General features: G+C 42.3%; 1 protein-coding gene across 1 annotated transcript in view; it reads left to right on the top strand.

The window, feature by feature from the left end:
• Daw1 (dynein assembly factor with WD repeats 1) overlaps positions 1–22113 on the top strand; it is a 37078-nt gene extending 14965 nt beyond the window's left edge. Inside the window, exons 6-13 of the mRNA NM_001025025.1 lie at positions 4366–4465; positions 7101–7208; positions 9581–9687; positions 12001–12103; positions 12858–12972; positions 17205–17281; positions 20731–20893; positions 21691–22113. Of these exons, the coding sequence (NP_001020196.1) occupies positions 4366–4465; positions 7101–7208; positions 9581–9687; positions 12001–12103; positions 12858–12972; positions 17205–17281; positions 20731–20893; positions 21691–21725 (808 nt within the window). The 3' untranslated portion in view covers positions 21726–22113. The remainder of the gene's footprint in view (positions 1–4365; positions 4466–7100; positions 7209–9580; positions 9688–12000; positions 12104–12857; positions 12973–17204; positions 17282–20730; positions 20894–21690) is intronic.
• Positions 22114–22682: the final 569 nt, after the last annotated feature.

Raw genomic sequence — 22682 nt, forward strand, 5'->3', positions numbered from 1 at the left:
GCTCGTCCATTCCGTCACTCGCTCACCCCTTCAGCGGCCCTCCCGCTGCCTCCTGGTTGGTGAAGGGAAGGAAAGCGCATTGTAATCTACTGTGTATCTGCGATAGGAAGTGGTTCTTGTAGAGCATCCTGTTGGTGGCTCTGGGGAGAGTGGTACTCACCTACTGCACAGCATGGCTTCTTTCCTTTGTAGATGAACATTCAGTCTTGCAGGCCAGAGGAAATTATGCAAATAGTAACATTCTAAACAATGGTGCCAAGGACAGTAGAGGCCCCTTTCAGGCCAATCTCGGGTTACCTGACTTGGCACACTGACAGTGTCCCTTGGTCTTACCCACCACATGTTTCAGACGCCCATGGCATCATGGGTGTCTGTAGCCACAAGGCACCCCATCGCTGTGCCTGACTCTTCTGTGGTGAGGTTCTGAGCGTATTGACGGGTACTTGTATGTCCATAAGCCTGTGCTTTCAACAACCATACTTGTGGAAATTACCAGTGAATTCAATTATGCTAAGTATCTTTAATAATTAAAAGAAAACCATTGCCTACGCTACTGAGGTACAAAGGTGAGAAGAGAGTGGCCATCTTCTAGGAAAGCAAATAAGGAAAGTGTTTGAGAAATTCCTCCCGAGTGAGGCTGTGGGTAAGACCCAGTGGATTCTGTGGGTCCCTCCTGTGGATCTAAATCCTTTAGGTTTCTTGTGCTATTTAAACATTTAAAATACATGTTCAATTAATTTTTTAAATTTCAGTTTTTAAAGCACACTCACACACTCACACATAACATAGAGATGTAGATAGATAGATATAGGTAGATAGATAGATATGGATAGAGACAGAATAGATAGATAGATAGATAGATAGATAGATAGATAGATAGATAGATGGGTGGATGGATGGAGCCAAGGTGAGTATGTGGAGGTCAGAGGACATGTTCCATTTCCCAGGACTCACTTCTCTTCTTTTACCACGTGGGGGCCCAGAGATCAACCTCAGGTCGTCCTGCCGGGCAGCAGGCACCTTTACTCACCTAAGAGCCATCTCTTCAATGAGATGGATTTTCTTATTTCATTTCAAAGAAAACAAAGCTAAAAATGGTGGGGATTCAGTCAGAATTTTCAGCACAGGTGATTAATTTGCTAACTCGGGGTCAGTTTAATGAGTTCAGAGTCCTTGGCTTTCTGTTACAAGAGTGCCACACTAGTGTATAAATTTGAAGATTGTGGCTTTTGTTGTTGTTGTTTTTGTGTTGCTTTGTTTTCACGATTGATCCCTCCGAATGATTTTTTCCGCTAATGAAGATAGTTTGAGGAATCTATCTCAATTCTCTCATGTGTGTGTTGTGTGCGCTTTAAAAATTGAAACTAAAAAAAAAAAAATAAATGTGAGGGATTTGCTATCTTCGGGGCGACTAGAACACATCGGTAAGAAACTGAAGGACTAAGGGGAGGGAACCAGGGAGATTTCTCCTGGCTCAGGTGTCTTTAAAGGTGACACACATGAATCCTAGCCCTGACTGTGCAAGCCTGATGGCCATACCAGGGTGAGGGAGCTGGGCCAGCTTTGGCTTTTATGCCAATGGTTCACCAGCTGCCCCATAGCCAATGTGTCTCTAAAGTGACTGTTTCCCGCAGAGGTACAGGGCTGTGGTCAGCACATGCTGTGGAAGGCACACTCTCTCCTGCAGGACTGGACTGCTCACAGAGACTTGTGAACACGGGAGTGGGACAGTGATCGTGCTTTCCACGAGGCTTGTTTTGGCAAACTGCAAAGGGTCAGAAGGCCACCCTCAGAGGCAGAGGACCCTCAGCCCTCACAAGGCATGGAGCCTTCTTTGACAGAGTGGCAGAGGGTGGCAACAGAGTTTGTGACATTGTTTGCACTTAGAGTTTTACATCGCAGTTAAAACAATCGGCATGCACTCACTGATAAGTGGCTATTAGCCCAAATGCTTGAATTACCCTAGATGCCTAGAACAAATGAAACTCAAGACGGATGATCAAAATGTGAATGCTTCACTCCTTCTCTAAAAGGGGAACAAGAATACCCTTGGCAGGGAAGAGAGAGGCAAAGATTAAAACAGAGACTGAAGGAACACCCATTCAGAGCCTGCCCCACATGTGGCCCATACATATACAGCCACCCAATTAGACAAGATGGATGAAGCAAAGAAGTGCAGACCGACAGGAGCCGGATGTAGATTGCTCCTGAGAGACACAGCCAGAATACAGCAAATACAGAGGCGAATGCCAGCAGCAAACCACTGAACTGAGAATAGGACCCCCGTTGAAGGAATCAGAGAAAGAACTGGAAGAGCTTGAAGGGGCTCGAGACCCCATATGTACAACAATGTCAAGCAACCAGAGCTTCCAGGGACTAAGCCACTACCCAAAGACTATACATGGACTGACCCTGGACTCTGACCTCATAGGTAGCAATGAATATCCTAGTAAGAGCACCAGTGGAAGGGGAAGCCCTGGGTCCTGCTAAGACTGAACCCCCAGTGAACTAGACTGTTGTGGGGGAGGGCGGCAATGGGGGGAGGGTTGGGAGGGGAACACCCATAAGGAAGGGGAGGGGGGAGGGGGATGTTTGCCCGGAAACCAAAGAATTATTATTAAGTATTAAATAAATTAAAAAAAAAAGAAAAAAAGAAGGAAGCCAAAGAGAAAGGCACCTAGCTTCAACAGCCGGCTCCACCCAGAGAAGCATGCGCTGTGAGGACCGACGGGGAGGAGCCTGTGCTGCTAGAGCCCATTCCCTGTGAATCCGTGGCTTACTGTACAAAAATAAATAAAAAATCTAGACTGTAAAAAAAAAAAAAAAAAAAAAAAAAAAACAATCGGCATGCGGATTCTCCTGTCATCATGTCTTTTAGATCACTCCCCAAACACCTTAAGTATGATGGCACAATAAGCTTAAATGGGTACAATGGGTGAATTAACTAGTATAATTAAATTGCAGAAAATTGACTTTGATGCATACATTTTTGTATTATAATGAAAATTTTATGGTACTTAATTAAACTAACTCGTAGAAATGAAAAAGTGTTGAAATCACAAATGATACTGTTTTAATGCTGGAGAAATGTTTAATTTTACTAAATGTTCTTCAGTTGTCTATTTAACCGGCATGCTATTCTTGTGAGTGAACAATGTTTTCTAGAGACAGGCAGAGATTCTGGTTGTTCTATTAAATTCTACCTGTGCCTCTGATGAAAATCCACATGTCAAATTATGAAAAGAGTTGTTGTCCCTGCCTGATGATTTATTTATGAGCTAAAGTACGGTTTTCCTTAGCACATCATCTCATTTGGGGTTTAGAAAATGAATCTGAGACAGCCATCAAAGAATAAAGTGGTGTGTGTGTGTGCATGCGCGTGTATTCAAGATGTGTATTTCAAGTATGTTTTTGGATATAAGGTGTCTCATTATATCCAAACTGGAGTTTGCTCAGTAGGCTGTGCAGACTGGACCCAAAGCCCCAAGGACCTGTTGTTCTTACCTCCTCAAAAATACCTCTTTCACAATGCCTGGATATTTCCGATTTTCTTAATTTTAATTTTAAAATTATGTGTATATGCTTGTGTGTGCTCATGTGTGTGTGCGGATGCAGTACCTTTGGGGACCAAAAGAGGGGATTGCATCTCCTAGAACTGGAGTTGTAACACACCTGATGATGGTGCTGGGAATTGAACTCAGGTCCCTTTCAACAACAGAGCATGCACTTAATTCCCGAGCCATCTCTCCAGCCCAAATATGTGGTTTTCTCATATGGGTCCTGGGCCTTGAACTCAGGTCTTCAAGCTTGTACAGCAAATACTTGGACCAACTGGACCATCTCTTTTGCCCATAGGATTCTAGTCTTCCAGTCTAGATTCCCTCTATAACAGGAATAATTTGGTATTGTTTTCTCAAGGAATCACTGAGGTCAACTTCTCAACATTTTATCAGTCACATGCTTACCTAGGTTTACCTCTTTGACATTTTCCCATTTAATTTAGTGTCACCCTTTTGTACACCTATAACAGAGTTTAGGTCCATACAGCTAAGGCTAGAGATGATTGGTATTCATGTAGCTAATTTTCTGAAGTTACATTGTTATTACATTAGTTCAACAATTGAAATAATTACAAAATATATTTATATCTATAATGAAGCATATTTAACATCTATACTTATGAATTGATAGCATTAATTATTAGACCTTGATTTTGTTACCAGAACAAATACAAAATTACTTACTGCTTTAACAGTGCAGTGTGTGCCTAAGTAGGATGGTTGGTAGCTGGGTACGTCTGGTCTTAGTTCAGTGTATTGTGCAAGGTGGCTGAATTTGTTTTCTAATTTGTTTGAAAATTTTCAGTGACAAAATCGCCACAGGGTCTTTCGACAAGACCTGTAAACTCTGGAGTGCTGAGACGGGAAAGTGTTACCACACCTTCAGGGGCCACACAGCAGAGATCGTGAGTACATTTGACATCCTGAAGCCTCCTTCGTGACGCCTTTTCTTTTAGGATTCCATCTCAAGAGCGGAGATCACTTTTATATTGAATATTCAAGCTTTGATCCAGTATTTTGAGTCTGCATGCATCGTCCAAAGCAGAATAGATGTAATTCTCACTACTGAAGATTTAACCGCTCACAGATACAGTTCCAATGCCATGCATTGACTAAGTAACCACGAAACACGTGATTGGGATGTAAGCGTGATGGGGCAGCCATGCTCTCTGACTTTTATTTGCTTATTATTAGAGAATTGTCTCAATGAGGTTTGATGAGGTCATCAAGATAACACGGGGAACATGGATGCTGATCATTTTGTGTATTTTGAGAGGATTCAGGCTTGTACACATTGTCTAAGACTAAATAAACAGCTCTCAATACTAGGGCATCCTTGTCCCCCCTCACCTGTATACGCTCTATGATAATTAGTGAGATAATGGCACCTGTGGAGCTTGTGAGCATCCTGGAGAACAAACAGGCTGCTTGGATTAGGAGCAAACTTGGTTGTCACCCACCTTCAGGTTCACGTCACATCACTCATTCAACAAGAGCCTGCCTTGGGTTTAGGGTTTTGTGTAGACACGGGACGATGCGGTTACTCCACAGTGCCACTCCCTGTTGTTCTCAAGCCCTTGATGTATACTAGCTTAGGTTTGGTCCTTCAGTGAGCCATCTTGAGGTACAGTTAGGGAAACTGAGGCACTGACAGTACTGTTGTCCATAGTTGGTAAGGTCCTTGTTTAGCAGCATCACAATGGGTTGATTCTGAGCACCGCATAAGCTAAGTGGTAAGGAGTCCCTGTAATCCCAGCACCTAGGAGGTAGAGGCAGGAAAACCAGATCAAAGTCATTCTTGGCCACATAGGGAGTTCTAGGCTAACTTGGGCTCAAAAGAAGGAAAAGCAAAACAAAACAAAAGCCCCAGAGCTGTCTGTATACAACATCTGGAAGGCAGTTGTGGGATGCCTGACGGGATTGGATGCAGGGTTTTGTCAGTCAGCAGTTTCAGTTCAGCAGAAGGAGGAGACACATCACCAAATACATTCAAAGATCCGGCATCTATTGTGTTTGAAGCGTGTGTGCGACCTTGGGTTATAGGAGTGGGGACAATCAAGTGACCTTGGCCAGGGAAGGTGTCCAGAAAGAATGATAGAGAAGGGGCATGTGCTTTCGCGACACAGGGGTCGATCAATACTCCTCTGTGCTCGGAGCTCGCACCCAGGGTTCATTTCTTAGTATTCAGGTAGCAATCTATGTCCAGAGAACTGACCCTTCCCCTGAGATGACCTGTATGGAATATACAATATGGTTGTGCCACACCCTGGCTCAATTGGCTGCTACACCTGGTCCAGGGTGAAGGGCAAAGGTCCCTTGCGATGCACAGCTTCCCGAGTTAATGACGCTATGTCTCTGTCCGTCTCTATCCAACCAAAGCCAGGACATTAAGTGGAAGTGAATGAGCACAAGAGGCAGGCAAAAGTCATGTGGTGGATCTAAGGGGACTAACATGACATACTAGGGGCTCTGGGCTTTATCTTGTGAGTAATGAATGCTATGTCTTTGAAACCTTCTAGCTGGGAGAGTTATGCCAGACTTGGTTGTTTGATGTTATTGTTGTTCTTGTTGTTATCATTATTATCATTATTATTGAATTATAAAGGAGAATTGGAAGGCAGGAAAGACCTGAGGTAGCTGGGGATCTTACTGCTATCCATGTGATCCAATGGTGAAGGCTGTCCTAAGGCAGATGGGGCAGGAAGAACTGCTAATGAAGTGGAGTCAGAGGTACTTGGCTACCACATTAATAATGTGGGTCTCCAGATTGAAGAAAGAAAGGCTCTTGGAGTAACATCACCGGTCTCTACTAGGCTGTTATAGCTCCCGTGGTTGGGTGATGAGGCAGGGAGGGTGGACGACTGCAAGCCCTTGCTGGATAGAGTTAGCATTAGGAGTTTGCACAGAGTGAACTTGATAGGTCGAGAGTAACAGTGTTGAGCATGCTGAAGGTGTCGATGCTTCCAGGGTTATCAATTGAATGGTAGTGATAGGCCAGGAGACGAGGCAGAGGTATCCTGGGACCAGGAAGGGATGGCAATTGAGAAGCCGGATGAGCGTACTCAGGCACTGTAACCAGAGATGGGCTATTGGTAATGAAGATAAAGCCATAGGCGCAGTTGCTAACGGGAAGACCAAGGGCATGAGTCTGGGGACTGGAAGGACTGCCTGTAGGAAGACCATCCAGGATGTGGAATTGACAGTGTGAGCGATGTCACAGGTAACTACTACAAAGCATGCTCAGAAGGACCGCCATCATAGCTACAAGGACACCAGAGAGCCCCTCGCCTGAGACCTGCAGGAGATGGGCCATGCTTTAGTTTTCATTCTGTGTTCTGCAAACTGCAAAGGGAGCCTGTGACAGAGTAGGTAGCATGGGAAGGATAAGGAGGAGATCGCCCAGGATTCTACCTGTAGATCACAGGTTTCCTACTGTTGATGGCTTCGTGTGATCACACACAACACACTAAACCTAAATCAAGAGTTTCCATGCATAATAAGCGTCCAGACAGTCATGATTCCGTGTTCTTTGTGTTGTAGGTGTGTTTATCATTCAACCCTCAGAGCACAGTGGTTGCCACGGGAAGTATGGATACGACGGCCAAACTTTGGGACATTCAGAGTGGAGAGGAAGTGGTCACTCTAACCGTATGTCCGTGTTGTTGATAAGACCACCATTTGTGTGGATTATTAGTTCCGCTTCGCTATAAAATGAAGGCTATGTTAGAGGAGGTTTTCGAGCCACTGGCTTTTAGACTGTGGGAGATGTTAAAGCTGGCTTGCTGAGTATTGGGACAGACCCCGGTGATGGTGCTGGAGAAACCAGAGAGGTTTTCTTTTTCATTACGTACACCACATAATCTCAGCACCTCTCCTCCATCTGGCTGAAAGAAAACGGGCAGGAGCTGTGTTTGGAACACGCAGCATTTCAAGGCCATTCCAGAAGATACTTTCTGTGATTATGGTTCATTCTCTTCCTTCCCTTTCACGCTCAGTTCTGGGTTACACGGAATAAGCAGGGTAAGGGACGGGAAGCACAAAGGCCAAAGGGCATGGCCCACAGAAAGGATGCCTGTGGGTTTTGGTCTTGCTTGTCAACACCTTATGTTTGACACCTTCTCAGGACCTGTCACCCTCCTCTTCATCCCACCCAACCCAAGCAGCTACAACACCATTGTAAGGAGTGGGAACTATTGGATGGGGCTCCTGGCTTCCTCGTCCTTTTAAAAGTATAAGTGAATTTTTAAAACTCAAATCAAACAAATACAAACAGGATACTTTCCCCAACAAAATTAAAACTACACTAAAGCAAGAGGAGAAAAAAATATTCTAAAAGTTATTTCAACAGCTTTTCTATTTAAAACCCAAGGCCCCAGCATCATTAATATCAATATGGAGCAGAGTTTCTTGAACATGGAGTTTCATTGTGCCTGTGGCTTCTACTTATTCTTTTCTCCTACTGACCTTGCTTCCTCTGCTTGGCAACCTGAGTCCCGCTCTGCACATGCGCACCTGTCTGCTGATGGAAAGCCCCCATGTGCATGGGGGGGGCTCAGCTACACTTCACCTTGGCAGCAAATCAATTGTAAAAGAGCTTTTAAGCTATTTTATTATTTATAAAGACAATCAAAGGCTGAGGGGATGTTTCGGCAGGTAACATCCCTCTGAGTGAGCATGAGACAGTGGAGTCAGATTCCTTGCACGTCAGTGTATAACAGGTTACAGATGTGTGACCCCAGCACTCCACAGTAGAGGCAGTTGGGTCCTGCGCACTTGCTGGCCAGCCAGCCTAGTGTAACAGTCAGTTCTACGTCTAGTGAGAGACAGTCTCAAGAACACTAAGTTGGATAGTGACGAGGAAATACATGTGAAGTTGATCTCTGGTCTCCACAGAGGCCTCCAAAGGTAAGTGCATCTGCATAGCATACATGTGCACATATATGCACACCACACACATGACAGATATAGTTGCATACACACTTGGCATACACACATATATACATACATGTACATACACACACAGAGGACAGACAGACAGACAGAGAAGAGAAAGGGCAAGGGGTAAGAGGGAGGGGGAGAAGAAGGAGAGGAAAGGGGGAGAGAGGGAAAGAAAGATCCTAGCAGGTCAAAGGTTGGGACAGGAGGATTATGTGTTCAAGGATATGGTGCAAAAGCAAAACAAAAGGAAACTAATAAAAATAAAATATATAATTGTATTTACTGAAATAACTAGGAAAGTGAAGCTCACACCCTAAACGAGATCTTCTTTCAGGCTCTCAGATTTTGCTGTAGGAGGAGCTTCTTCATATGACATCATACAGTGGGATCCCCAGGACTAGTGTGTGAGGAGGGAGAGTCAGATCACAGACAGTCGGCACTGCCTACACTGATCAGTTCCACACCACACTCTCACAGGAGTCTCTTCCCTTTTAAAGTTACTAGATTATCCCATCTACTGTTTTCTCTTGGCCACCACTTATTGTCACATCTACATGAAAATGGCCCAGTTTAACTCTTTCTGGGATAATGCAGAAGACTCCTTCTAGTTTCCCCAAATGCATTCTTTTGCTTCTAAAACAACCCACTCCTGCCCTACGACATCTTGTTCTGCAGTGAACCTGATTGACGTGTGCAAGGGAATGAACCTTGCTGATTTACTCTGCAAATGTCACCAAATTCTGTTCTCTCAACTTTGTCACCTTGCAGAGAAAGCTGTGCACATATAAAGTTCCTCCCAGCCTAGCCCAGCTCAGCCCAGCCCAGCCCAGCTCAGCCCAGCCCAGCCCAGCCCAGCCCAGTTCAGTCTAGCCCAGTCCAGTCCAGCCCAGTCCAGTCCAGCCCAGCCCAGTCCAGTCCAGTCCAGCCCAGCCCAGTCCAGCCCAGCGCAGCCCAGCAGGATTTCCTGTTGCTCTCCACAGCTTTCTCTCCTCTACCACCTATTATACTCTTATTCACATATACTCTTGATCTACGTGCTTTTATCTACACATGTAGACATCTGTATCTGTTCTCTTTTCCAGGGTCATTTGGCAGAAATCATTTCCTTGTCATTTGACACCTCAGGAGACAGAATCATCACAGGGTCCTTTGACCACACAGTTGTAGTATGGGACGCTAGTACTGGAAGGTAACTTTCTAGATATTGTTGACCTGTGTCAGGGGTTAAGAAGATTCTGTGTTATATATTAGCTTAGCCTTGCCTAAGAAGGAGTATAACTCACAGTTGACTATTTCTTCTATGTCTTTCGTAATTTGCCTGCATGTATGTATGAGCACCACAATGCGTCTGGTATGGTCATGGTTGAAAGCCAGCATGTAGGTCTGAGGAACCAAACTTGGGTTCTTGGCAAGAGTGGCACATGCTTTTAACCATGAGATACCTCTCCAGTTCCCATAGTTGATTCTCTAGTGTATTTCTGATCCACAAAATAAGTGATTTTGCATAATTCTGGGGAAATAATACAAGGCAGCTTCATAGAGAAGGCCTTCTACACAGAGCCTGGTTACGCAGTTGCTATTAGTCCCATGCACTCTATAATCAAGATTCAATGACATCTTATTATGGTACGGCTGAATATCATGAATTAAAACTCAGTGAATTTCCCAAACTTAATTTAGTTCAAGAACTTTAATTTCCTTTCTAATGGTTGTTGGTCTTATTCATGAACACATTAGCTAAATTAGCATATTTGGTTGGAAAAACTCCACTCTTGGACTCCGAATTTTGACAGAGGGATTCATTACAGTGCTATCATTCAAGAGGTACTGAAGAAGGCATGAGGGAAGGATGGAGTTTTCAACCATTTGATGCACAGCTCCTGAGTGCCCATGGGTCTGTGGGACCCACTCATGTGTTTTCGTAGCCAATTAATTCCTTTTGGAGTCAGTCTCATGTAGCTCAGGCTGGCCTCCAACTCTCTCTATAGCTGGGGGTGACCTTGAACATCTGATTTTTCTTTCTCTATCTCCTGAATGTAGTCTTGTGCTGATGCATTAATTTCCAGACTTGGGATTAATCCTAGGATGTTGTTCGTTCTATGGAGGCCAGCACTCTGCCATTGGAGCTGCCTTCCTAGCTGTAATCATTGATTACAAGAGTTTTAGAATGCCTTCATGAACCATTACCCATTCTTTTATAAAACGTTGCTTTAAGTTACAGTTTCAAACTTTTGTTTTAACTGTACATATTTATATGTACAGTGTGACAACTCAAAACATGTATAAAATGTTAAATGATGAAGACAGACTAGTTCACATCTCCATCTCCTGAAACACTGTTTTTCAAAGTTATACTAATATGTAATAATTGTACAATTTTATGGGGTACCCTATGACATGGGTACCACATATGAACACATGATCTGAAATGTTTCCGATCAAACCAGAAACTGTCTGGGACTGAATTAAGTCAGACACAGTCGTATTACCTTTTGAAGCAAAGATTTATCTTGTGTATCTGGGTGTCTTTCCCATGCATGTATACAGGTGTAGCTTGTGCCTGTTTGGGCCCAGGAAATCCAGAGAGGACACTGGACCCCTTAGAACTGGTTGCAGGTATTTGTCAGTTGCCATGGGTGCTGGAAACCCAGCCTGGATCTTCTGGGGATACTGAGTACTCTTAAGTATTGAACCATCTCTCCAGCCTCCATCACAATATCTTTGATTGCTTAAAACTTTTGTATATTTTTATGGAAATTAGTGTTTTTTGGAGTAACAGCAGAGCTGTTTTATTTTTATTACAAAAAATGTAATGTTGTAAATACTAAAAATTTAGTTCACACAACTGGGCTTGACCTATGTGCATGTGTTGTAGTAAAAGCACCCGTGGGAGTTTTTATTATAAACCTGACCTACAGCAGTGGTTCTCAGCCTTCCCAATGCTGTGACCCTTTAATACAGTTCCTTGATTTGTGGTGACCCCCAACCATAAAATTATTTTTGTTGCTGCCTTACAACTACAATTTGCTACTGTTATGAATTGTAACATAAATATTTTCGGAGGTAGAGGGTTGCCAAAAGGGTTGATATCCACAAGTTGAGAACCTGAACCTAGAATCACTAGAGAGACCCTGAGTGAGGAATTATTCAGATAAGGGTGGCCAGTGGGCACTTCTGTGGCAGATGGTGTTGACTGTGAATTAAGGTGGGAGGATTCACCCTGCATATGGGGAGCACCCTTTCCTGGGGGTGTCCTTATCCAGTGAAAGAGTGAAGAAAGCATCTGAGCAAAAGCAGAGTCAAGTGGGCGACCTGGGGTGTGGGCTTCCCTCAGAGATGTGGCCAGCTGCTTGAGTATTTGCCTTGGTTTCCCTGTCAGGCTGTCACCTGGAGTGAGTGAACAAGCCCTTCTTCTCCTATAGTGCTTTCTTCAGGGTGGTTTGTCCCAACAGAGATGAAACCAGGACATCTTTTACCGGTGGTGACTATTTCTGTCTTGCAGGAAGGTGCACACTTTAATTGGCCACTGTGCAGAGATCAGCAGCGCCCTGTTCAGCTGGGACTGCTCTCTAATACTAACCGGCTCTATGGACAAGACCTGCATGGTGAGCTCAGAGGCAGCCTTGCTTTGTAAGGTGTCCCTATCCTCTGTACAGTGTCAGGCATTCATCATGATAACTAACAGATTTCAAAGAGGGCATACAAGTTAAACGTTGATTTATAAGTAATAATTGCTAACTTGTATTAAGTTTCCAGTTTCCATAGCTTGAAGGAACCATGAGGTGATAAAATGATTTTCAAAAGCAGGAAAGGGCGTGTTTGAAAAGTCACATTAATTTACCCAGTGTCCCACTGTTTATTTAATATGCACATTTCACATTGGCATGACCCTCAAGGAACCTCAGAGATAAGTTTCTTCCTGTCCTTGACCTGCTTCACTTCAAAAATAGTGACTGAGAGGCTGAAACCACTTGCCACTTGATTTTATGCAAAAAGCCTTCAATCTCCTGGTGTGCTTTCCATTTATTGTCATCATAGTTTGGGGTCAAGCCCCTCATCATCTTTGTTACAGAAAAGATCCCTTTGTGCTGGTCCCTGAAGCAATACCACTTGGGATGCTTTTTCCTTCCTTAATATTGTAGAAAAGGCTAAATGTCTGCTTTGATTTTCCTGTGCCCAGATGGTTGGGTGTGGTCGTAGGTCATAGATCAAAGTGGAACTGATGGGAGAGAATTTTCTATGTCCTTTTCAGCACAGTTGTTTGGCAAGACTCAGTCATATTGAAGAGCACTGTGTGTCTCTCCCACTCTGGGAGGAATTCATTGGCTAGTTGGTGATTTCCATTTCTCCCAATTTCAGCTGTGGGATGCTACAAGTGGGAAATGTGTAGCAACATTAACAGGCCATGACGATGAGATCCTAGACAGCTGCTTTGACTACACTGGGAAACTTATTGCAACAGCGTCTGCCGATGGTAAGTCATCGTCTGACACGTTTAAGCTATGGAGGAATTTATGTTGACTTGGAAATGTGCTCAACTCTATACCATGCTCCATCTCTGAGAGCCTGGGTGGTTGAAACATGTGCCTTAACTCCATGAATGTCACTACAGTGTGTCCACGCCACATTGGTTTCCTATGTGTGTTATTGGGAGATTGAACCTAGAGTTTAGTGTGAACTCAGCAACACTTATCCACTGAGTTATACCCCCTGAGTTTATTTTGAGATAGGATCTCTGTAACTCATCCAAATTGGACTTGAATTTTCTTGGTAGCCCCAATGGCCTGACCTTGTGATCTTCCTGCCCCAGTCTGAACAGTGGGCATTGTTGACTACGTCACAAATCCTGGATCCATATGCATTCTTGAGAGTCACATGTAATGTTTTTCATGTCTGTGTCATCTCCTTAATAGAAACCACACGTGTCTTTACAGATCCTGATGTCTTCCTTACCTATGGTGCCATGTTCACTCTCTCTCTCTCTCTCTCTCTCTATATATATATATATATATATGTATATATATATATATATATATATATATGTATATGTATGTATATATAAAATCTTTAGTTACAATGTCTTACTCTGTGCTTGGTATAGATAATCTTAACGTCACATCCATTGAATTGAATAATGGTAATGTACTATATGTCTCATCTCTTTTTGTTCCTGGGTTTATTATCACACTGAATGTGTCAGCTATTCACAATGCTTGTGTAATCTCCTTGAAGATTATACACAATGCTGCTTTGCCATCCTCTTGCCAATTACATGACACTGTATAGCCTCATAATCTCATAAGTATGCATGATTCTATTCTGTTGGTCATATGTATGACAGCTATGCAGCATGTTACATTGTAGTTATACACTGTAAAATAGTACATGTGGCACTGTAGTCTATCTTTTCTCTTCTATAGCCATGTGTAATTTTGCTGTGTGTGGTTAAAACTTCCTGGTGTCACAGAATGATGTCTACTCCATATACATGAAAAAACACATGACAAAGACACAGTGTGCCTCATATTTAAATTATATGTTATGGTATGGTCTTAGTATGACCTATTGTGACAAATATGTGATACCTTGCCATTATTCATATTTATGATAGCTTTGTAGTTCTAACTACTTCTACCCTTTTTGATAGTGATTTATGATACTATATGATTTGCAATATCCATATATTCTACCCTATGTATTAATCATGAACTTAAACATCATATGTGATGTCACTATGTACTTGCTTCTTATTGTGGATAACCATAAAGAATGATATTTAAGCTGGGCATGGTGGCATGCTACTTTAATCCCAGCAAAGGAACCCTTACCAAGCAAAGCCCCTCTTGAAGTCTTCTTACTGTAACTATTAAGTAACAAAAACATCGTTAACCCCACAAGTCTTGGGGAACTTGTTGCGTGCAGCAAGATACAATATAAAGCAATATATTTTGTGATATATAATTTATTTTTAGCTTTTGCTTTTACATTTTATTTCAGCAGCTTCCGTATGTGGAGTAAGTACAAGTGTGAGAACATTGCTTCTCATCCCATCAGTATGCCATTTTATTTCTCCAACTGGACTTGAGTGGGCAATGGGGTGGGAGCCACATGTGTGAGCCTCTCCTGAACTCTCTATTTGTGATCTATTTTTTTTGGCTAAGACCTATACCTATATCTCTATGGTATAAAGAAAATATTGGTATCAGGAAAGAAAAGTTATCCAAATGCCATCCTTTGAAATGATTTTAGTTCTTGTTAGTTCTTTACCTGCTTCTCCGTCCTCCTGTGTTGTGATCATATTCCTTCCTTGGTTCATAAAATATGTCTCACAGGATTAGTCTTCACTAAACACCGCCATTTAGTGTAAGTTTAGAAATTTGTATAAATGAAATCAATATCATAAAATCAATCATCAAAATATCACATCTTATAACATAGTTCTGTATCTCTGAACAAAGGTTGTTATAAGCAGGGGCTAGAGAAAGGGCCCAGGGGCAGGCAGATCACTGTGAGTTCCAGGCCTGCCTGGTTTACTGACTTTCAGGATAGCCAGGACTACATAGTGAGACCCTATCTCAAAAAGCCAGCCAGCCGACCAACCAACCAACCGTATTGGCATTTATAGGGTCAATGCCATCTTTCTGATGCTTGCTATACTAAGATGAATCATTTCTTATGCTTCTTCAAATGTTTTTGACTTTCTTTTAGAGTCAGGCCTCATATTATACTGTGTTATATTCTTGGTCAGCACACAGAACTCTTCACTGTATGTGCCTAATGTCTAGAAAGACCACAAATGGTGGGATGCGCTGTCTCTGTTATCTTTTTGATGGCCACATGTGGTACTAGATTGTGTTTTCATATTCTAAATTACTGTCTGGTGATTCTTTGTGTCTGTCTGACCTTCCTATGTCCCAGGTATTATGTTATCTTATGTCAGATCTAATGTCTTGAAAATAACTTAAGATACTATCATCATCATCTTGAAAAACACATTTGGTGAAATGTCATATGTCACATATGTTTGATGTCCACTTATGATTCATGAGTATTATACATTTATCTTTTATGACTGTATTAAAATATATCATATACCATCTTTTGATTAATGACTAACATTTGAGCATGTATGTGTTTGTGTGGCGCCTTGCACACACACGTGAGGATAAATTCCATATCCTCAGTGATCCCATATTGTGTCATACTGTTTCTTCTTCTCTCCGAAAACCCCTTTCTGGCATTGCACAATATTTAGACAGTCTCACTGACTATACCAGTTTCTGTAGTGTGAGCTGTGGAAGTAGTGGGGTAAAACACCCCACAGCTTTCTAACCAAGTTTATTCCAAGTCTCCTCTGTATGCTGACACTGTGTATGTCTCTGTCATCTCATGAAGATGATGTTTAGGTACCAAATCCAACTTTGGTTCTACAATAAGTCATGACATTTCTTTCAAGCATATCTGATGCCATGCACATGAGTGATACTTTCCTTCATGTGTTCTGTCGTACAATACAGTGTACAGCCACATGTGGACATGTTATTTCAACGACAGCTTCTGGTACCATATATTATTTGACAAAAAGACTGTTTTTTACTTCCCAGGGATGATGTGTAACTCTGTACTAACTGTGCCATGCCATTGAAGACCTCAGTGAGGCTACGCTTTCTATGTGTAATATGTTCGATATCTTGCCTGCTACCTCACAGTTGTAGTTTATTTTACTTGGATTTCAGCATAGTTCCTATGAAGTTATGTTATGGGAAGCAAGACAGGACATAATCATTCATACATACTTATTATATAAAATGTTAGATTGCATAGAATATTGGAAGTCATGCAGCAGCTGGGGACAGACAGGTCTGGAGGATCAGCAAGCTAGGGCGGGGGAGGGGCAGTGCGAAGAGTTTACTAAAGTTCAATTCTAGTTTTTACCTGCATTGTTTATTCCAGCATCGATTCTGTCCTTTCATGGTCCTACAAAACATTATTTCAGAATAGTCTTTTCTTCTTTTTGGAGTATTCTATAAACCTCTAAGAAGTATTGAGATGATATTTATTTATTTTTTTATCTCCAAATAATTAGTTTGTTGTCCAGAAAAAGGTAACTAACACAGGCTGGTCTAATGCTGTCCCCACTTTAGAGATGAGAGACCTAAGGAGCACATGGAGTAGCTACAGTAGCCTGTGTCAGGATACAGAGTTAGGAAGTTATAGAGGTGGGATGTGGACTTAGCAGTCTGATTTCTGAGTTCATTCTCATCCTGTCTTGTACATGGCTATGATGTCATGGGGAGTCTGGGCATCACATACTTAGTAACGAGTCCTAGCCTTCCTTTTTAAGTTGTCCCAAATTTCTGGGGCAACTGGTATTACTGGGTTGAGAAGCATCCAAGCTGTGTGCTTTATGTTTGTAATCAGGCCAATTATGAGATAACATTTAAAATCATTTTATCTACTTCATTTTCTTTTCTTACTTATTACATCATTCCTTCTTATCCTTGGGAGTCCAAGATTCTTCCAACAATGTGAGAGACAGAGAGCAAATCATGTCCGGCCTCCTCTGCATTTAGAGGGTTGAGGACGGCTCTTGACATAGGAAGGACAAACAGCCATGAGCTCATCTGTGTGAGGATAGACTTTTAGGTAACATGAAGTCCTTGCATTTCAGATGGACTAACGTGTATTCCCATCTCTCTCCAAAAGGAACAGCAAGAGTTTACAATGCAACCACAAGAAAGTGCATAACCAAACTGGAAGGCCATGAAGGAGAAATCTCAAAGGTGAGTTACCATCTCATTTGAAGCACTGTGTTTACTGTAAAAAAAAAAAGGTTATGATAGTAGAGGTTGCAAATTAACCCTTTGAGCGAACATATCATAACATACTTTCAAAACATCCAACATATTATATGGCTCAGGTAGTGAAGCAATGTTTCTGACAGTAAATGGATTTAGGTAGAGCACAAATAAAGCCAAATGAGGTGGGGAGAATGAAACGCTGCTGAGCCCCTGTTGAGTCAATTGGATTGTTTTAATGTCATGTCTGTACTTTATCATCATTTTAAGATGAATTTCCACGTAAAGTGTTGTGCCAAGTGCTTGTGGACCCCAAAAGACCACCATGGAGCTAATTCCGATGCAGTTGCATTAGGGTCTCTTTATTTTCAAGCTCTAGCCTGGGCCACACCATCATCACTGACACAGCAGGACAGGAGGGTGTAGCCCCAAGTCTAATTTCACATCTGATTGGGGGACCATTATGGCCTTTAACATGATTGGCTGGTGCTGGGAGCCAAATCATAAACTTCTTTTTTTTCTCTGGATTGGTGGTTGTTAGGTAGTGAAGTATCAGGAGCAGGCTTGTAACCTGGAGGTGCAGATTTGTTGGGGAGTAATGGGGAAACTGGTGCTAGACACAGGTCTGGGTAGGTAACCTGGAAACTTGTGTTAGACACAAGTCTTGTTCTGGAGTAACCTGGAAACTGAAGCTAGGGCCTGGCCTGTTAGTTAACTCAAGTTCAACCTTAGGTCAGGTTCTCTAAGAAGGAGGCTGAACCCAAAAGAACTGGTCTCAAAAGTACCATTAAATGTCTACCATTAAATAAATTCCTGACTGCTCCCAATCGTCCGTCCACCTATTACTAACCGTTGGCTTCCTGTTGAACAGCAGAGCTGTGACTGAATCAGGCTAGACTTCACCTACACACAGTTGACTTACTAGGAATCCAAGAATTTCAGTTAATTTTCCTTTCACAGTACCAGCTCATTTATTTCCTGGAGAGTGGAGCTACACGTAGTGGTGGTGACACAACACCTAGAATCTTTACATCTGAGAGGTGTTAGCTGGGCCTGGTGACATATGCTTATAATTCCAGCTCTTTGGAGGCAGAGACAGAAGGATTAGGAGTTAGACCATCCTGGGCAAAACATGGTACCTTGTCTCAAGCAATCAAAAACCAAAACAAACCCCTTACCCCCCTCCCCAGAGCTGATGTACTGGATCCGAGATCTAAAATTTCTTTAATTATGTCATCCTGCTCTAAAACTCAACCATCTAAACCTTTATTTTTAAGCATGTCCTGTCTGATTCAGCAAAAAAAAAATGATTGCCTAAACACTTAAAAAAGCATAAAACAGTGTTCTTTTCAAACATCAGCAAATATTTAATTAGCTGAAATACCCAACTCAGCAACTTAAGGAGTTTGTGAAGTGCTTTTTTTGTGGCTCTAGTAAACACTCAAGTTTGTATCATGCAGAAAACCATGTGGTGCCTCAAGGGATCTGTGAATTAGATATAATGGAGGGAGTGATGTTTGGAAACATTTAACAAAGCATAACGTAACCCATTTTGAAACTCCAGGACTATATCTTAGGGTCTTTTGAACAGATTTTTAGAATCTTCACAGAATAGAGCTACTCAGTGAGAGACTGAGAGGTTTGTATAGGTCCCCAGAACATGGTAGAGTATCCTGGGGCTGGGGGCTCTTGCTTCCCAGAGCAGCCCAAATATTTGGTTTTATATGTGAGATCTTATCTTCTCCTTCTTTATGAAATAATAACTTGATTACTTCTGGACTCTGAAGGTTATAGCTAGATTCTAACATTGCCCATGTGTCTTCCCATCCCTTCATCCTTTGTCCTCATTGCTGCTGGTCATTGCCCTGTGGTAAGTATTGGTATCCATGGCAATGGGTGCTAATGACAACTTGATGGACTGAGAAATAAGGGGGTGGCAGGAGGGTATGAGAAAGTAGGACACATCAGGGGAGCCTGGGCCATGTTCCTGAGTGTCCGGCTAAGGAGCTACTATCATGATTGGCAATTTCCCCCAGTGAGTGCATGTTTGCTTTTGTGATCATGTGACTATAAGGAAAATTTGAATCTACTTCTCATTAAACTACTGTCTGGCAATATTTATAAGGAGTACAAAGTTAGAACATTTAGCATTTCATTTATTAATTTATGAAACACTTAAAACATCAGGTTATATTCAGTATGTGCAATAGTAGATTTAGTATGACATTTTCATACATGTATATATAGTGATCATATCTATCCCCACTCTCCTCTCCTGTCCTGCTTCCTCTCTTGTGGATTCTCTTCCTATTTCCAATCAGTCCTATTCCAGTTTTGTGTATGACCCAATGAATTTCAATAGGATATCTTTGAGGAGTATGGTATCATTAATCACCTGAGAGATTTTACTGTGCTAGGCATTTTGTAGACACAACTTTGTTCTCCTCACACCTTCATTTCCAATGGAAGTGGTTCCAATCATTGTCTTATGATAAATATAGAAGGGCTCTAACTGGGACTTACTAGAGGAATACAAGGGCCAGTGGCAGGTCCCTCTGCCACTTGGATACTGAAGAAGTGTGTCTGACCCTCAGGAGTATCCAAATGTATTATCTTAAAGTGATGCATTTGGAGTGTTAAAGGACAAACATCCTCTTGCTTCCCTGCCTTGGGCATCTGCTAACTTTCTGTGGCACAGATAAAGGACAGAGTGACAGAACGTTGTGTTGCAGAGGTGACATTGAACATTACAGATCTAGGCTGCTTTGTCTTCATCTACAACCTGGTTCTGCCCCTGTTGTGGGCAAGGAGGGAACAGTTTGGGAAGAATCTGTCGAGGAACATTCAAAGTATGCAGGTGCTTTGGTCTTTTATGGTTAGAACTGTGTGTGTGTGTGTGTGTGTGTGTGTGTGTGTGTGTGTGTGTGTGTAAGAGAGAGAGAGAGAGAGAGAGACAGAGACAGAGACAGAGAGGCAGAGAGACAGAGACAGAGACAGAGACAGAGAGAGAGAAACAGAGAGGCAGAGAGACAGACAGAGACAGAGACAGAGAGAGAGACAGAGAGGCAGAGAGACAGACAGAGAGAGAGACAGAGACAGAGAGAGAGACAGAGAGACAGAGAGAGAGACGGAGAGAGAGAGACAGAGAGGCAGAGAGACAGACAGAGAGAGAGACAGAGACAGAGAGAGAGAGACAGAGAGACAGACGGAGAGAGAGAGACAGAGAGACAGAGAGAGAGAGAGAGAGAGAGAGAGAGAGAGAGAGAGTAGCATCTAAGTTTCAATACTAGTCCCTATATTTTCTCCCAGGAAGAAATTGTTTTAAAATAAATTCTAACTCAGATTGAAGATGTGTGCTCAGCCCTCCTTTGGGTGATGAAAGTCTATTGTTAACTCAGGCTCAACCTGTTATCATCTCTTTTGCTACTTTGCAGATCTCTTTCAATCCCCAAGGAAACCGGCTCCTGACAGGCAGCTCTGATAAGACAGCCAGAATCTGGGATGTTCAGACTGGCCAGTGCCTCCAGGTCCTCGAGGGGCACACTGATGAAATATTTTCATGTGCTTTCAACTATAAAGGGAATATAGTCATTACAGGTAAGGAAGAAATACACACCAAACACCTATCTGGTTTTCCTTTAAAGTTTACTAGAGTTTTAAAAGGATGCTGAAAAAGAAGTTCACAGTTGACCTTGCCTCAGTTTTCCATGGTGCTTGGCTTATCTTGGAATTTCATTTTCCTACCATTATTGAATTTATTTTTTTGTTTGGCATTATTTTAAAAAATGTGTTTTGAGACAGGGTCTTAATATGTATGCCTGGGTGACCTTACCTTGCTATGCAGTGAAGACTGGCCTCAGACTTGCAGCAATCCTTCTGCCATAGCTTCCCCAGTGTAGGGTTGGAGGAATTAGCTACCATATGAGATCTGATTTAGTTGCACCAGGATTCACAAGCGTGTGTTCTGCCACCGGCGGTAAGCTTTTTTGACTTTAATTCTGTGGCCCTAGGGAAGGTGTGTCAGAAACATGCCTGGCAGGTTATCCTACTTTCCCAGCCATCCATGGCTCTACTGGTTACTGCCCAGCTGATGGCAGTGGATGGCAATGACCCAAACATGTCAGGGCCAGCATTTTCCACAGATAGTTTTACAGCCCCGAAGAGATGTATTGTTAAATGTATTTATTTTTCTCGGATCTTTTCTGCCTAAGTGGTAACATGTAGGGAAACGAATATGGATTGATGGTTTCCCAGCTCTCAGTGACTGTGTAGCTTCCTGGTCATCACGAGAGTCTCACATTTCACACTTGGCTGAGTGGCAGTGACCCAGGAGAGAAGTCTGCCTGTTAGAAGAATAAGATAAGGGGAAATGATCGTATGATTTGTTTCCTCAGGCAGCAAGGACAATTCCTGCAGGATATGGCGTTGACCAAAGGGCTCTGCTATGGAGCAGGGCTGATGGTGTCAGTGATCAAGACCTTGAACCTCCAGAGAACAAGCGAGCCCATTTCCTCTGCCTCCTCATTTCATGCAACTTATCCATGGAGCAGCCTGCTCTTCACTTCACAGACATGACCATGAAAGCCAATGGGCCTTCATCATTTCCTGACATTATCTAAAGGTGATGGCAGGAGCAGGCATAATACATGGTAAATGTCACTAATAGTTTCCGTCATGTTTTGTATTTCAATAGCACCAGGACACTGACAAATGAAGTCAGAGTGCCTTAACTTCACTTCTTTTAGACTCTAGAATCTTCTAGATTATACCCGATGGCTGATGTTACAGCTTCTCTTCAATAAAATTTTTAGACAAAATTTCTCATGCCTATGCCTGTCTCATCATGTTTGGAGGGTAAGAGAACAAAAATTAAAATCATTCTCACCAGCAAATATATTCTGCATTGAAAGTGGAGTAGGATACATGTAGGTAGCTTTATCTCTAAGGACGTGTTAAGCAGAGCAGATAATCAGATTGGTAAACTAAAAGAAAATCCTGAAGTGTAAGAGAAAATGACCAAATAGTTGCTAAAAGATTAAAAGTATCTTGGGGTGCTGGCAAGATGGCTCAGCAGTTAAGAGCAGTTGGAAGACCCAGGTTTATTTCCCAGCACAAATATCAGGCATCTCAGAATGGACTGCGACTCTAGTTCCAGGGAACTTGATCCCTTCTTCTGTCTTCTGTGGTCAATTACACATATGTGGTGTACATGTGACATAAGCAGATGTACATATACATCCTTAATACATATATACATTCACATGCCTTTCAAGGTCCATTGTCTATTTCTCACAGTGACAATGTTTAAATCAACTAAAAGATATCCACCAGCACAGCCTCGCCACAGTATACCATAGTTTTATATTTATTCATCATTTATAAGGTT

This window comes from Rattus norvegicus, chromosome 9 (assembly GCF_036323735.1).
Source record: "Rattus norvegicus strain BN/NHsdMcwi chromosome 9, GRCr8, whole genome shotgun sequence".
Taxonomy (NCBI): Eukaryota; Metazoa; Chordata; class Mammalia; order Rodentia; family Muridae; genus Rattus; species Rattus norvegicus.